The sequence below is a fragment of the Primulina eburnea genome, chromosome 18, assembly GCF_022965805.1.
Source record: "Primulina eburnea isolate SZY01 chromosome 18, ASM2296580v1, whole genome shotgun sequence".
Lineage (NCBI taxonomy): Eukaryota > Viridiplantae > Streptophyta > Magnoliopsida > Lamiales > Gesneriaceae > Primulina > Primulina eburnea.
This window is the reverse complement of record NC_133118.1, coordinates 2,738,231-2,754,168: the sequence shown is the minus strand read 5'-3', so window position 1 is coordinate 2,754,168 and position 15,938 is coordinate 2,738,231. Positions and strand designations below refer to the sequence as shown.

Below are 15,938 nucleotides of genomic sequence, written 5' to 3'. Positions count from 1 at the left end.
CATAAGAATATATATATATATATATATATATATATATATATATATATATATATATATATATATATATAGAATTCGAATTCGAACCAAATACTCGATAAATAAAAATATAAAAATAACAAATGACTTATTATCTGTATAAAAATGTCCCGATTTTTTTAAAAATCATAATTGTATTTTTCACACTTAATCCAATTTACAAAAAATAATATTAATCAACTAAGTCAATAATTAATATTAATTCAAACTTTAAAAAAAATTCTCCCAAAATTTGTCTAATTAAATTTTAATTTATAGAAAATATTTTTATTAAATAATTAATTAATTTTTTTAAGATCGTTAACCAGAGGTGCACCTGCTTGCACCGAATCACACCCAAGTATTTGTATTTTGAGGGGGTTTTCTCTTTTCAGGCAAAACATCGAAACTGCAGCTTTCTTCCTTTTTCTTTTTCCCAATCTTTGACTCCGTTGTCTGTCTTCTTCTTACACCAACACCACTTCCCCTTCTTGTCTATACTGCATTTCTTTCATCGTATTTATGCTCCGACGGTGGCCCATTTACTCCTCCGCCGTCCACCACCTACCCCTATGCTGCTGGACTTGGTCAAAAGATACTAGAAGAGGGGCTATTCTTTTGACTTTTAAACTTTGATTGAAAGGAGTTGGAGCGTCAAGATTTGGTATTTTTTTCCTCTGGGTTTCTTCAGATCCAAGAGGGAGTGAAGGTTGTTCTTTTTTGGCGGTATTTTCACGAGGTTGTTCTTATTTGGGTACTTTGCCGGTGTCGTTTGGATGGTAGTGTGCGGTGGCGGCGGCGGTGGAGTGGCAAGATAATGAGCGGAGAGTATGGTGGTGGCGGTGGTGTGGTGGTGATTTTACGTTTGGCATTGAATGGCAGATCTTGGTAGCTATGGTAATGCAGACCGTGACATCGAGCAGGTATCGTACCTATTCCTCTTGTTTTACCTGTTTTATTGCTGCATGTTCTTGGATTGAAGATGTGATTTTGTGGGCAGATTCTGTCTTTTTCTATTGTTTGATTGCTGATAGTGAAGATATCTACAGCTTTCCATTCGATGTTACTTTTTCTTTTTTTGGCTTTTTCCCTTGTGGGTGAGGAGGAGAGGTGGGAGGGAGAGTGGTAGGACATAATGAGAGCCCAAATCCAAAACCAAGTCTTTTCACTTATTTAGAGAGTTCACTGGCCACTCTACATTTTATTGTGGAGCCGCTGTCAATATGTAATAGTGCCTAGTGCCTACCAAAAGCTGATGCATGCGGCTGCCCGCTTTCGGTTATAAATATATGCATTAAGCCAGCCTTCGTTGCTGACATAACCCGATATTAGGCATTTTAAGGTTGCATCTTCCACAGCCTCGTCTCCTTTGGAGAGCACTAATATTGGACTGTAATCGAAGAGGAGAGCCCAGACCCAAAATATTAGACCTCTGTGTGAGAGAGCCCTTAGAGTGTATCAGTGAGTTTACGTTTAATTGTGGAGCCGGGGTAAAAAATTATATATATTCGACTCTGGGGTGACTTGTTTATTTTGTTAGAAAACTTTCATTTTCAAAAATTTAAATATCAGATTTGCATCTATTTCCCTGCTCGTGTTGGATCGGTCAATACCATGCCCCTATATAGTTATTTATAAAAATCAGTAAAGATCAAGGATTATAAATTGGGTGGTCTGAGGAAATGTATCCTTTTTTTAAAAAAAAAATGTCTCTTTTGTGCAGCTCAGTTTGATGTGAACGTTTACTTGTCATATTTTTTTTTTTATCAATGATGGTAATTTGACATATTCTAGCTTGTAACTATGAATTCTTATTGGAGTCTAGTTTCAGGCTCTGGTAACCTTTGTGGCTCAAAGCGTAAGAATTAATTATTTTCCTTCACCACTATATTTTAATTTTTTGTTCCATGGTTCATATACAACAAAATCCATTGAATGTTAATACTTAAGGCTTGAAGGTTTCAATGGGATTCTATTTTTTGGCTGTAATACTTCGGGAAGTTTATGTCATTTACATTTTTTCCGCTGACTGGTTTTTAAGGGTCTGGTAGAGATGTTCAAATAATTAATTGTTAAACTGTATTTTGTCGGCTTGTAGTTTTGGTTAGTAAGATAAGAATACTAGGTTAAATAAGTTAAAGCTGGACCGACGCTAAAAGTGGAAAATATTTTGTTGGCTGAAACATTTGAAGTTTGGGAGCTCTGCAGATTCTTGTACGAAACTAAAAATCGGAAAAATGACAGGAAAAAATATTGCACTGTCCTCGTTAGAACTAAGTGATGGGCATCTCCTTTGCCGCTTAGCTGCATTCTTTGCCAATATTTAACTCAATGAATATGCTATACTTTTCTTTTTTAGTGTTTTAATGAAGTAATCACGGTAAAAGCATGGAGACACATAGAGAAAATAATGAAATGATTACATAGAAAATGTGAAGACATTAAATTCAAGTGTTGAAAATTTAAATTGCAGTGTAAATTTTGTTTGTGTATCGAGTGCATTTATATAAACAGTAATCTTACTCTGTTTGGATTATGATTGAGGAATATGTAAACAAAGCATAGAAGGAAAGTTTCTAGGAATTAATTTTGGAAAAGATTTTTAAATCTAACAGTTATTTCAGTAGGTTGTCGGTGCATTGGAATTAACCTGTGTTCTCAATAGAAGGAAAATGAGAAATCTTATCTTTGTAATTTTATTTAATTTGATCATCGTTTCACTTTCCTTCGGGAAAACTAATTAAAGTCGATAGGTTATTATGGTTTTTCTGTATTTAATGTGTTATGCCACAATTAGCTGTATAATCTGTGGCACATAATAACTATTCTGAAAGTTATCATTTTTAAAAGGAGTAGTTGCTCTCAGCTTCTTAAGATCCTGCCAAATAAATTAATGAACAAAGATTCGACTTGCTTTGAAAAATCTCTTCAAAAACTTGTAGAGTGCTGTGTTATTTTCCTTAAAAGTAACTTATATAAGGAATAACCGTTAGTAATGTTAGCAACGAAGGAAAACGATGAGTGACAAGAAAACAAATGATGTTATAGGTGTCTGTATATATCAAATAGTTGATAGTTCATACTAGTTTCAAATCTTTCCATTAATAAAGTATATCCACTCATATGTCTACAAGTTTCATAAAATCTGTTTTAGTTACTATAATTTTCATTTGCTGGTAGTGACGTGTCATAGTCGATGCCTACTTCTCTTATTCAAATAATTCATCCAGCCTCTCAAACTTGTAACTTGTTAAGCTAGTGTTTTATTTTGTTGATGCTTTTACTTGTAACCATAATTGACCTGAAATTGTGAGTATGGAATATGGTTGTGGTTGGTTGAGTACAGGATCTGTAATGGAGGCTTATTTAATCTACATAGCTGAAACATCATTTATTATTTTGAAAGGTTCATGTTTCTTAGAATGTGAGACTTTACTACATTTGTCACTATTTAAGTTCAAACTTTCAAATATTTACTTCTCTTTTTAGTCCTTGTCGGGACATCATGTTGTTTTCTACTCTAAGTGCCTCCATTTTCAACTATCCCTTTATCTTGTGCAGGCGCTGATTGCTCTAAAGAAGGGTGCTCAACTACTTAAATATGGTCGTAAGGGAAAGCCTAAATTTTATCCATTTAAACTCTCTACTGTAAGTTGACTATACTTATGCAACATAAGCACTTGTTTAATTGTGCATATACGATCTTTGGGAAAGGGTTTAATGTATTAAGGAATTGTAAATCTTATGTTGTGAGTCCTCGTTCACATGTGCTCACATTGGTGGAAGTGCTCGGTCTCTCAAGTTCTCAATTACATTAATGCCAGCATACTGGCATGTTTTCTTGTTTATACTGGTCTCCTGTGATGAGTTGGTCTTTTAAGATGCTCATCATTGATGTGTTCAGGTAAAAACTGTATCTGAAACCTTTATTCGTTTGTGTTCAAGTGGTTACTCTGGTAGGAAAGGACATCCTCTGTTTCATATCAACCCTATTCAAGGACGCTAAAGAAATGTTGCTTATGGCTCATAATTGTTTTGTTAAATTAAGATATTGTTCCATTTAGTTCTTGCTCTTACAATTGTAGGATGTTTGATGCTATCTCTATTTAATATTGAAGAATGTCGGATTGCGAATAAAAATTGGCATGCCATTCATCTTAGGTTAAAATTTGTTGTCAGTTTGTCATATAGCTTTATTGACTACTTATAAGTTCCATTTCATAAATTGAAATTGTCCATGAAGGAGTCACCCTCCGTAGTTAGCTCGTCGCCAATTAAAATGCATGGCAACAATTATATGAATAAGAGTTCTTTTGGATGCAAAAGCTTCTAGAGTAAAAATGTTTGTGAGAGCACTTTTGTTTAAAAAAGGATAATTGGACAAGCACTCGAAAAGGTAAATGCAGAAAATGTGATTTTTGGACTTCAGCTTTTCCTTTAAAAATAAAAATTAAACTTCTTTCTCTATTTAATCTAAACACGTAACTGCAATCTGCTCTTTCTAAAATATATACAGAAAACGTTGAAGCTTTGTTTCAATTCAAGTGCTTTCTGTATCCAAACTGGCTCTAAGTTAAACTCAGTGGCTCCAGAATTGATCAGCTTTTGAACATTTTCTCGACTTACGTGAGGCTGATTGTTGTATGTTTAGTCTATGGTTGGATTGCTATAGTTCTTTACTGCATTGAGTATATGATGTTTTCATATCTTGATAGCCTCTCATATTTTCAGTTTTTATGCATTTCTTTGAAAGTTAATAGCTGTATTTTCATTTCAACATTACAGGATGAGAAATCTTTAATTTGGATTTCTAGTAGTGGTGAAAGAAATTTGAAGTTAGCTTCAGTATCAAGAATTATTCCTGGACAAAGAACTGTGAGACTGGCACCTAATTTCATGTTTCTGATTGTCTTTATCGTAATTAATTTAGTTATATTTTATATCTATGCCACCAAAAAGAAAAAAAATTGCATGCTCATGAGAAGTATTGTACGTGAAGTCATTTTAATGGATTTTACCAACTTGATTCCAGGCCGTATTCCAAAGATATTTGCGCCCTGACAAGGACTACTTATCCTTCTCGCTCATTTATAACAACGGGAAAAGATCCCTAGACCTGGTTAGTTAAATGTCAAAGTTTCTTTTTAGTGGTTGTTTTTATATCTTCAGTGTAAGAAATTTAGCTATGCTCTCTTCTTATTTTGTTACTAGATTTGCAAGGACAAAGTTGAGGCAGAGATCTGGATAGCTGGACTCAAGTCATTGATATCTTCTGGACAAGCTGGACGCTCAAAAATTGATGGATGGAATGATGGAGGCCTCTATTTTGATGTAAGTTTTGCAACCATTTTGATGCAAACATGAATTTCTGGAAAGTATGCTTATGGAAACTTGGATATGAATATCGTAGTAATTGGTATAATGCAGTACTTGGGGGTCAAAACTTTTACTTCGAATCAATGATAGGTGAATCAGATACTTTCTTCGCATCTTTAGGACTCCAATAGGGCAAACTTCTATTGCATGTTCTTCATTGTGCACTGCATGAAACTTAAAGATGCTTTGCAATTGGATTATTTATATACTGATTCGGATATATAATTTTACGCAAAATAAATCAATCACCTAGTAAGGTAAATAAATCAGCGTTCTGGAAGGTAACTCTATCTTTTAAGTTCGTGGCATTTTTACCTGGGTAGATTTTGCTGATATTTAGATACCCTTGTTTTGCTGATATTTAGATACCCGTGTCTGAGGTTTGGCTGATTGATATGGTGGCATTTTCTATCGTAAATATAGTTATTTTTCTTGTAAAATGTTTTAGGACAACAGAGATTTGCCATCAAACAGTCCAAGTAACAGTTCTGTGAGTGCTGCACGAAAAGTTAGTTCGTCCGAGGTTTCCATTAGTTCAAATATAAGCAGTTCTCCAAAGAGCAGTAGCATAGATAATTCGATCTATTCAGAAAGGTCACATGTGGCTTTGGATCAACCAATTATGCAAGTGAAAGGATCTGGTTCGGATGCTTTTCGTGTTAGTGTTTCTAGTGCCCCTAGTACGTCGAGTCATGGTTCTGCACCAGATGATTGTGATGCTTTAGGTGATGTGTATATATGGGGTGAGGTTATATGCGACAATGTCATAAAGGTTGGTCCAGAAAAGAATGCTAGTTCCGTTAGCACAAAAGCTGATGTTCTGCTTCCCAGGCCGTTGGAGTGTAATGTTGTTCTGGATGTGCATCATATAGCTTGTGGAGTCCGGCATGCTGCTTTAGTCACCAGGCAAGGAGAGGTCTTTAGTTGGGGGGAAGAATCAGGTGGACGGCTCGGCCATGGAGTTGGTAAAGATGTTACTCAACCTCGTCTAGTGGAATCTCTGTCATTTTGCGGTGTTGATTTAGTTGCATGTGGTGAGTTTCACTCTTGTGCTGTTACAATGGGTGGTGAACTTTACACATGGGGTGACGGTACGCATAAAGCTGGGCTCTTGGGTCATGGGACGGATGTCAGTCATTGGATACCGAAGCGAATTTCGGGGCCTCTCGAGGGACTTCAAGTTGCACTGGTTACTTGCGGCCCATGGCATACAGCTTTAGTAACCTCAACTGGACAGCTCTTTACATTTGGAGATGGTACTTTTGGTGTTTTGGGACATGGAAATAGAGAAAGTGTTTCGTATCCGAGGGAGGTCGAGTCTCTCTCAGGATTGAGGACAATCACTGTTGCATGTGGAGTGTGGCATACTGCTGCTGTGGTTGAGGTTATTGTAACTCAGTCCAGTGCAAGTGTTTCGTCTGGGAAACTGTTTACTTGGGGCGATGGTGATAAAAATCGTCTTGGTCATGGTGATAAAGAATCTCGGCTGAAGCCTACTTGTGTGCCTGCTCTAATAGATCATAATTTTCAGAAAATTGCTTGTGGGCATAGTTTGACAATCGGCCTAACAACGTCTGGTCGTATTTTCACAATGGGAAGTTCAGTCTATGGTCAGCTCGGAAATCCTCAGTCAGATGGAAGGTTACCTTGTTTGGTTGATGACAAGCTTATTGGCGAATCTGTTGAAGAAATTGCTTGTGGTGCCTATCACGTGGCTGTATTAACTTCCAAAAACGAGGTATATACATGGGGTAAGGGTGCTAATGGGAGATTGGGCCTTGGAGATGTAGAAGATAGGAAAACGCCGGTTCTGGTTGAAGCATTGAAGGATAGACACGTTAAATTTCTTGCTTGTGGTTCGAATTACACTACCGCAATATGTCTTCACAAATGGGTTTCTGGTGCGGAGCAGTCCCAGTGCTCTGCTTGTAGACAGGCGTTTGGCTTTACGAGAAAGAGGCATAATTGCTACAACTGTGGACTAGTACACTGCCACGCTTGCAGCTCTAAAAAAGCTTTACGGGCAGCTTTGGCACCTAATCCTGGCAAGCCATATCGGGTGTGTGATTCTTGTTATGTGAAACTGAGTAAGGTAGCAGAAGCCAGTAGCTACAATCGAAAAAATGTTATTCCACGCCTTTCAGGTGAAAATAAAGATAGGCTAGACAAGGCGGATTTAAAGTTGGCCAAGTCGGCCATGTCATCTAACTTTGATTTGATCAAGCAGTTCGATATAAAACTAGCCAAACAAGGGAAGAAAGCTGAAACATTCTCGTTAGGTCGGTCATCCCAGGTTCCTTCTCTATTTCAGCCTTCTGTATTTCAACTGAGAGATGCTGTCATGCCTACATATACTGATGTGCGTCGAACAGTTCCAAAACCAATAATTGCACCCTCGAATGCTAGTTCTCGCTCCGTTTCACCTTTCTCTAGAAAAGCAAGCCCTCCTAGATCAGCAACACCGGTTCCTACAACATCAGGACTTTCTTTTAATAAAAACATTGGTGATAGCATAAAGAAGACCAATGAAGTTCTGAATCATGAAGTGAGCAAGTTGCGTGTTCAGGTACACCCTCAAGTTCTATTTCTTTAATTATTTCCTTTTTTGGCTATATTTCTGAAACTTTTCATCATTTTTATATTGGTTATCATGAATTTGATATAGGTGGAGAGTCTGAGAAATCGATGTGAAATGCAAGAGCAGGAGCTTCAGAAATCAGCAAAGAAGGTCCAAGAAGCAATGTCATTAGCTGCTGAGGAATCTGCTAAATGTAAAGCAGCAAAAGAAGTGATCAAGTCTCTTGCTGCACAGGTCTGTTTAACTACACACACATACATATTGATTGAAAGACCGCAACGAATATGTTTTTTTACTGATATTCTCTCATTCCAGCTCAAAGATATGGCTGAGAAATTACCTCCTGGGGCGTATGACCCTGAAAGTCTCAAACTTGTGTACCTGCCAAACGGATTGGAACCAAATGGTGTACTCTACCCTGGTGCAAATGGAGAAACAAATTCAAGTACCGACCAAATCAGCAGCTCCTACTTGGCTTCCCATCCTAGAATTGATTCTGCTCCAACAAACGGTAGGCAAATGCCTTCAGAAGTGCTTTCAGGAGATGCTGTTAGAAGCAATGAAAGCAATTCCCAGGCTGAGGGAATTGGACTTTCCACTGCCAACAGGACAAATGATGGCTCAAACATCAGAATTCCTAATGGTGGTGGAAGTGTCCAAGCTAACAGGAGCAGTGTATCCGAGGGTGCTGACACTAAAGAATCTGGGCCTAACCCAGACTGTGGAAATGGCTCAAGATCTGGGAACTCGGATGTTCTTGGCAGTGCCAGTCAAATCGAGGCTGAATGGATTGAGCAATATGAACCTGGTGTGTACATAACACTTGTAGCCTTTCGTGACGGGACTAGAGATCTCAAGCGTGTGCGATTCAGGTATTTAAGTTGTTCCATTTCTCTCTGTAACAAGTATGTAGTCATTTCGTGATACTGAATTCTTGAAGACGGTCCTTAGAATCTTATTGAGCAATGGTGCTGAACATTGAGATTCTAGAATTCAGTCAGCCAACCCTATGCTACATGAGAGTAACACTCCATATTTCCCCACCCCTTGAATGTGATGTGGGAAGGCCTAGTATGGTGGTGGAGCCCTCGCCCCCTCCACTCGGCCGTGACTTGTAGTCGAAACACGTCACGTTTCGTCTGCCGAACAATCTATTTTCAAAAAATACTATGAAACATAAGACTCAACTTTATTGCTTTTTCCATGTAGTCGGAGAAGATTCGGGGAGCACCAGGCGGAGACCTGGTGGTCAGAGAACCGAGAAAAAGTTTACGATAGGTACAACGTTCGTGGAACCGACAAGTCAGCTGCCCGAACATCAGAACGGCCCCTTTCGCCATCTTCACAAATTTAGGCTAAAATCATCCTTCTGAGCTACACTAGTAGCTTCCCGAGTATTGTGATGAAACAAACACCCATTTTTTGATATGTCTGTTATCCATTTTTTTAGCTTCTTCTTACTTTGTACTTGTATTCTCCTCCCTATTTCACCATTGCCGGCTTTTGATGTTACAATATGGTGTTAGGTGTATATATATGCTATAACACTTTAGCCGTGTTTCGGCTCGGAGGTCGATCGATCTTTTCGTGTTACGTCGTGGCTCATTTATGTATTATGTGCGTAAATTATATAAATTAAAGAAAATCCAAATATGTGTCTATATCTCTATACTATATAATAGAGATACAATTTTGTTTTTATGTTTTTTGAAATTTTAAAAAACTCTTTTATTTTTATTTTTTTAAATTTTAACAATTCAAATATCACTTTAGTCTCTCGAGAAGTTGTCATATTTCATTTTAATTTCTCGATAATTATAAAAAAGATTATATACAAACGCACTGCGTGTAGAATAACTAGTTATCATTAAAACTGGAGACTTATTTTCCAACTCCCCTTCAAACTCTAAATTTAAACTTGAACCAAAATGAAATGAAATTGAACTTTATATATATATATCTATATATATATATATATATATATATATATATATATATATATAATTTATAATTTATTATTTAAGGAATCTCATTATCGAGATAAATGTGAATAAACTCGTACTCAAAGTTTAGCGGGTTAGACTAGTAAGACTCGTGAGACCTGTCAAACAATTATATTTTAGCATATCTAATTTTATTAATGAAATCATAAAAAACAATAAACAAAACAGTTACAAGTTAATTTTTTTTTTTTTTTTTACAAAATCAATTCGATCAAATTAATTAGTCAACACATTCTATTTGAAGTTCTTTCAAATCGATAACCATTATAGGACACGTTAATATATTTGTTAAATCTTTAGCTAAGTAAATGGTATAGCTTGCTATATTAATATAAATATATAATTAAAAGTATATTTATCATTTATGACATTATAAAAATATAAAAATAGGCATATATCAATTGAAGAAGCAATATCTAACCATTAAAAAAAATTATTTTTGAGGGAGTAGTTTCTCTATAAATTTGTGTAAATTTATCTTTAGTAAAATAATTTGAATAAAATCTAAGTTTTAGGAAAAATTGCACACAAACCCCTAGAGAATGTCAAATTTTGGTAAAAACCCCCCACAATATTAATAGGCGTTTAACTCCAAGTGTTTTTAAAATAAAAGTTCATGTTGAGTGCAATAATTGTCTCTGTTGATAGAGCAATCGAGACATTGTGCTTGTGCTGTTGTACAATTTACAAGATTTAAGTTGCACAATTACCATCAGCTATAAATTTTGATAAACTGGCAAGTTTTTGATCTTACAATATCAGAGTCAAGTTCACGGGTTCGATCATCATTGACTGTAAGAAGTTCAATTATTGAGATGTGAATTGTTGAGTGCAATAAATGTCTATCCTGATAGAGAAATCGAAAAGCGGCACCTGTGTTGTTGTACAATTTAAAAGATTTGAGTTGCATCATTACCATCAACTATAACTTTTGATAAAACGACAAGTACTCGATCTTACGGTTCTTATGACATCAGATTTGTAGTTGCAAATTCACACCCTCTAATAGAGTCTGATAATGTATATTTCTCATTTCATCATCCTAAATATACCTAAAAGTCACATATGTAAAATGGATTTTCAATAAGATCATTTATTATATATTAGTAAGATTGTCTCGACATACTTCGAGAACCTCTTCGAGGGAGCTGCTGCAAACTATGACCCAGTCATGCAAGCGATAGATAAAGTGGTTACCGATGAGGTAAATGTCATGTTAACAGCGCCGTTCAACGATGAAGAATTCAAGCAAGCTATATTTCAAATGAAAGCTGACAAATCACCCGGGCCAGACGGCTTCAACCCATGCTTCTTTCAGAAATTCTGGAAGTTGGTGGGCTCCTCAGTGACGAGGGATTGTAAAACGTGGCTAGCACAGCTCCAACTGCCACCAAAGCTGAACAACACGAACGTTGTGCTGATACCTAAGTGTGAATCCCCTTCATCTATGAAAGATTTGAGGCCCATATCACTTTGCAACGTCCTATACAAGCTAATAGCGAAAGTTCTGGCTAACCGGATGAAAGGACTCTTACCAGACATTATATCCTCTCAACAATCCGCGTTTACCAAAGGAAGGGCAATCACTGATAATGTGATCTTGGCTTTTGAATCAATTCATTCTATGAACCGAAAAACTAAAGGGAAGATAGGGGATGTAGCCTTGAAAATCGACTTTAGCAAAGCATATGATCGTATCGATTGGGGATTCCTAAAAGCTGTCATGCTAAAGATGGGCTTTTGCAACCGTTGGGTGGACTACACATCGGTCTCCCACACTATCAAAGTAAACAACACCAAGGTCGGGCCAATCAACGCGGAAAGAGGGTTAAGACAGGGATGCCCACTATCCCCGTACCTATTTATCATCTGTACACAAGGGCTCTCATCACTGATGTCTAAAGCCGAAGCTAGGGGAGGGATTCACGGAGTCAAAGTTTGTAGAAGGGCGCCTTCTATATCCCACTTAATGTTCGCGGATGATTGCATCTTGTTCTTCAGAGCTGCCATTGAGGAGTGCCACCAGATCACAGACATTCTCCAAGATTTTGAGGCTGCCTCGGGGCAGATGATTAATCTGCACAAGTCCGGAATAATGTTCAGTAGAAACGTCCCAACAGCCACCCAGACTGAAATCTCATCTTCTTTGGGAGTCACAACTCCCCTAAATACAAGGAAGTACTTAGGTTTGCCGTCGCTCATAGGCAGTAAGAAGAAGGCTATCTTCGCATACCTCAAAGACCGATTGTGGAAGCGTATCCATAATTGGAATGGGCGTTCTATCTCAAGGGCCGTACGAGAAGTCTTAATCAAAGCAGTTTCACAGGCCATCCCGGCTTACTGCATGCAACTCTTCCACCTCCCAACATCCCTAGCCGATGAAATCCAAAGGATGATGAACTCTTACTGGTGGGGTAAGAGAGGGAATTCGTGTGGCATTCGCTGGACAAATTGGGATCAACTTTGTGTGAATAAGAAGAATGGTGGATTAGGCTTCCGAAATCTTCATGGCTTTAACCTTGCGATGTTGGGCAAGCAAGGCTGGAATTTAGTTTCCAACCCCAATACTCTGGTTTCTCAAGTTCTCAAGGCAAAATATTATCCAGACAAGGATTTCCTGAAAGCGGCTTTAAGATCTAGTCCTAGCTTTATATGGAGGAGTATTTGGAGCGCGCAGGTCTTAATACGTGAAGGTTATCGATGGAGAGTGGGAGAGGGCAACAATATACCGGTATGGTCAGAACCATGGCTTCGAAATCTCGACAAGCCCCATATTGAATCTCAAATCATCCCAGGTCTAGAATCTTTGAAGGTTGCTGATTTATTAATACCCTTCACACAAGAATGGGACACCGAGTTCATTGAAGATATTTTCTGTGCACGAGACATCTCAGAAATCACAAGCATTCCCCTCATGACTCAAGCTCCGGATGTTCGAATTTGGCGCTACAGCAAAGATGGGAATTATTCAGTGAAGTCGGGGTATCATCTAGCCATGAACGTTATCTACACAGGTAGGGGAAGCATTACTTCTGGTGCTTGGAATAAATTATGGGACTTAAATATGCCACCTAAGGTTAAAACCTTTGCGTGGCGTATGGTGCGGAACTGGCTCCCTACAAGAATAAATCTTCAGAATAAGCGCCTCTCAGTCCCGGCCACCTGCGCAAACTGCAATGCCATGATAGAGCAAACCTGGCACCTGTTCTATACTTGCCAATTTGCACAAGATTGCTGGGAGATATCCCCCGTGAAGACCGAAGTCAACTCAACTCCCCCCGAAATCGAGTCTTATGACGCATGGTTTTTTAACATCCTGGAGAATCTAGATGTCGAGAGGAGGCGGATCTATGTTATGATTCTTTGGAGCATCTGGCAATCACGCAATCAAAGAGTTTGGAACAACAATTCACTCTCCGCAAATCGGACGATCACATATGCCATGGACACACTAAATGAGTGGCTCGCAGTAAGAACGGCAGACCCGCAACAAAATAAACAGCCGATCAGCAACACCGAAGGGGCCTGGAGGAAACCCACAACAGATTTCTTTAAGTGCAACGTGGATGCGGGCTTTAATGTCGACAAAAAAACATTTGCGGTTGGCATGGTAATAAGGGACTCAAACGGCTCTTTCAAAACCTGTAGAACCAGTCGCCATCAAGGTACAGCCTCGGTGAAGGAAGCAGAGGCACTCGCTATCCATGAAGCTCTAAGCTGGATCAAAGAGTTGGGCTACGACAAAGTCATAGTGGAAACAGACTCAAAAATATCAGCAGATGCAATCCACTCTGACATACCAGATCTCACTGAATTTGGCCTCACTATCAATGCTTGCCGGGCTATCATTAGGAATCAGAGTTCGTTAACAGTCGAACACGTTAGGAGATAAGCTAATAGAGCCGCTCATACATTGGTTAAAACGGCTCTTCAACAAGCTTGTTTTGGTATTTTTGATGTTATGCCTCTTTCTATTAGCTCTATTATTATGGACGAATGTAATGCTCAAGTTGAAGTTGAATATATGACGTCGATTCGTTTCAAAAAAAAAATAAGATCATTTATTATATTATATTTTAAGCATAAATGTAATTAACTTCTGTAATTTGACGTAGTGAAATGAATATTGCCCAAGGGAAATATTTTTTAAACAATAAAATGTGAAAATACACATTGATTTTAACAGGGGCAGTATGCATTATTCCCATAATTTTCATTTTTTTAATTTAATACAAAAATAAAGAAATATTGATTTATTGTTTTTTACTCAAATGAATTGTGTTTTGAGAGATTTGTGATTAAAATGTGAACCACACGCCTTAATGTAATAAAAAGTCAACAAATGAATCCTCAAAAAAACAAAAGTCAACAAATGACGGATAGCTTAGAAAAGTGAGTGGACCAAAAAAACCGTGTTTTGATTTGCTTGTTTTTCCCATCTCAAAACAAACACGACAATAGTTATGGACTAACAACAACTTTGCACACGCATCATACACGCTTACTTTTCAAGCACCATTTCATAGGTTTCCAATACGACAAAAGAAATGATGATAGGAAGATCGAGTGTTTGTTGTGTGTACGGGTGAGCAATATTTCGGTTAAATCGAGTTAACCGATCGAACCGAGTCAATTCGAAAATTCGGTCGGTTAATTCGATTTAACCGAACCGAGTCAATTCGAAAATTCGGTTTTCAAATTAAAAAAATTCGGTAATATCGGTTAATTCGGTTCGGTTACGATTTTCAAAATTTTAAAATCTGTTAATCGAATTAATCGATATAATAAATACTGTTATTTAATACATTTTTATTATTTATCAATTTATATATATATTTTAATTTTTAATTTTAAAATCGATATAATATTTGTTAATTGTGTTCAAATAAAACTTATACATTTGTGATATGTGTGATTTTATGTTTTTATGCATTTGTTTAGATTGTAACATTCAAGAAAAATTACATATATAATTAAAGTTAAATAACAATTTTTTTTTTAAAAAAAATAATCGGTTAATTCGGTAACCAACCGAAGTAATTGATTTTAATTTAGTTCGATTTTCATCGGCTATGAAAAATAATTCGGTCGGTTCGGTTATGGCTAAATATTTCGGTTCGGTTATGGCTAATTCGGTTCAGTCGGTGGTTACCGACCTAATGCTCACCCCTACTTGTGAGTGCGTGTCGTTTTACCGATAAAATATAGAAAATAAAAATGAAAATAACACATAGATTAAGAAGAATTAAGATTAACAACTAATTCAATGAACAATATTGAACATGTATTTCTTTTTATTTTTTTACATTTAAGGATATAGTAAATTTAGATAATTTATTTCAGGAATTGAGACTATTGATGAAAATAAGAATAACAAATGAACGATTAGTTGCATCCCAAATATTAAATGTTTTCAAACGTTCATGAAGTATGTGTTTACCAACTTAACACAAATTTTTTAATGGAATCGGGACGATAGACAAATAGTTTAGAAGGAGAGTGAATAGAACGCTTGATGCTTTGTTAAAAAAAAAAAAGAGAATAGATGGTGTGTTTTGCACTGTCTACAATGGCGGAGTCACATTGATAGAATCCGGGTGACCCAATTTTTTTTTTTTTAAAAATTATATGTACATTTTGATTAATATAATATTAGCTCGAGTAAATCAATTTAAAATATTAAAATATTTTAGAGTTAAAAATTCTAATCCGGGTAGAGTCATATTTCTAACTCCGTCACTGACTGTATAAAAACATAACAAGTCTGACTAAGCACCAAATTAGGTGTAACCCTATGTATACATTCATTGTTTAATGTGAAGCCCTATGCTTCCTCAAAGAATACAAGGAATTGAATTTATATTTCTACTAATAATTATAACATTTGATCTAATGGCATATATTTTTTCTAGCACTTTTCCAATTCGAACTCAAGTTCATCTCGATTACATTTGAAATATCTTGAG

At 36.7% G+C, this 15,938-nt stretch overlaps 1 protein-coding gene across 1 annotated transcript; it reads left to right on the top strand.

Moving 5' to 3' along the window:
- The first annotated feature begins 394 nt into the window (after window positions 1-394).
- LOC140820287 (PH, RCC1 and FYVE domains-containing protein 1-like) lies at window positions 395-9,559 on the top strand. Its single transcript, XM_073180628.1, has 9 exons — window positions 395-938; window positions 3,577-3,663; window positions 4,801-4,890; window positions 5,048-5,134; window positions 5,227-5,346; window positions 5,840-7,957; window positions 8,057-8,203; window positions 8,285-8,841; window positions 9,179-9,559. Exons 1-9 carry the CDS (start codon window positions 891-893, stop codon window positions 9,321-9,323), a joined length of 3,399 nt encoding a protein of 1,132 aa, XP_073036729.1. The 5' UTR covers window positions 395-890; the 3' UTR covers window positions 9,324-9,559.
- Window positions 9,560-15,938: the final 6,379 nt, after the last annotated feature.

What these genes read in the sequence shown, in the direction of transcription:
- LOC140820287 (XM_073180628.1), top strand. Translation starts at nt 891, where the DNA reads ATGGCAGATCTTGGTAGCTATGGTAATGCAGACCGTGACATCGAGCAG. An exon ending in ATGGAGGCCTCTATTTTGAT is followed by an intron (nt 5,347 to 5,839) that starts GTAAGTTTTGCA and finishes AAAATGTTTTAG; the next exon opens with GACAACAGAGATTTGCCATC. An exon ending in TCAAGTCTCTTGCTGCACAG is followed by an intron (nt 8,204 to 8,284) that starts GTCTGTTTAACT and finishes CTCTCATTCCAG; the next exon opens with CTCAAAGATATGGCTGAGAA.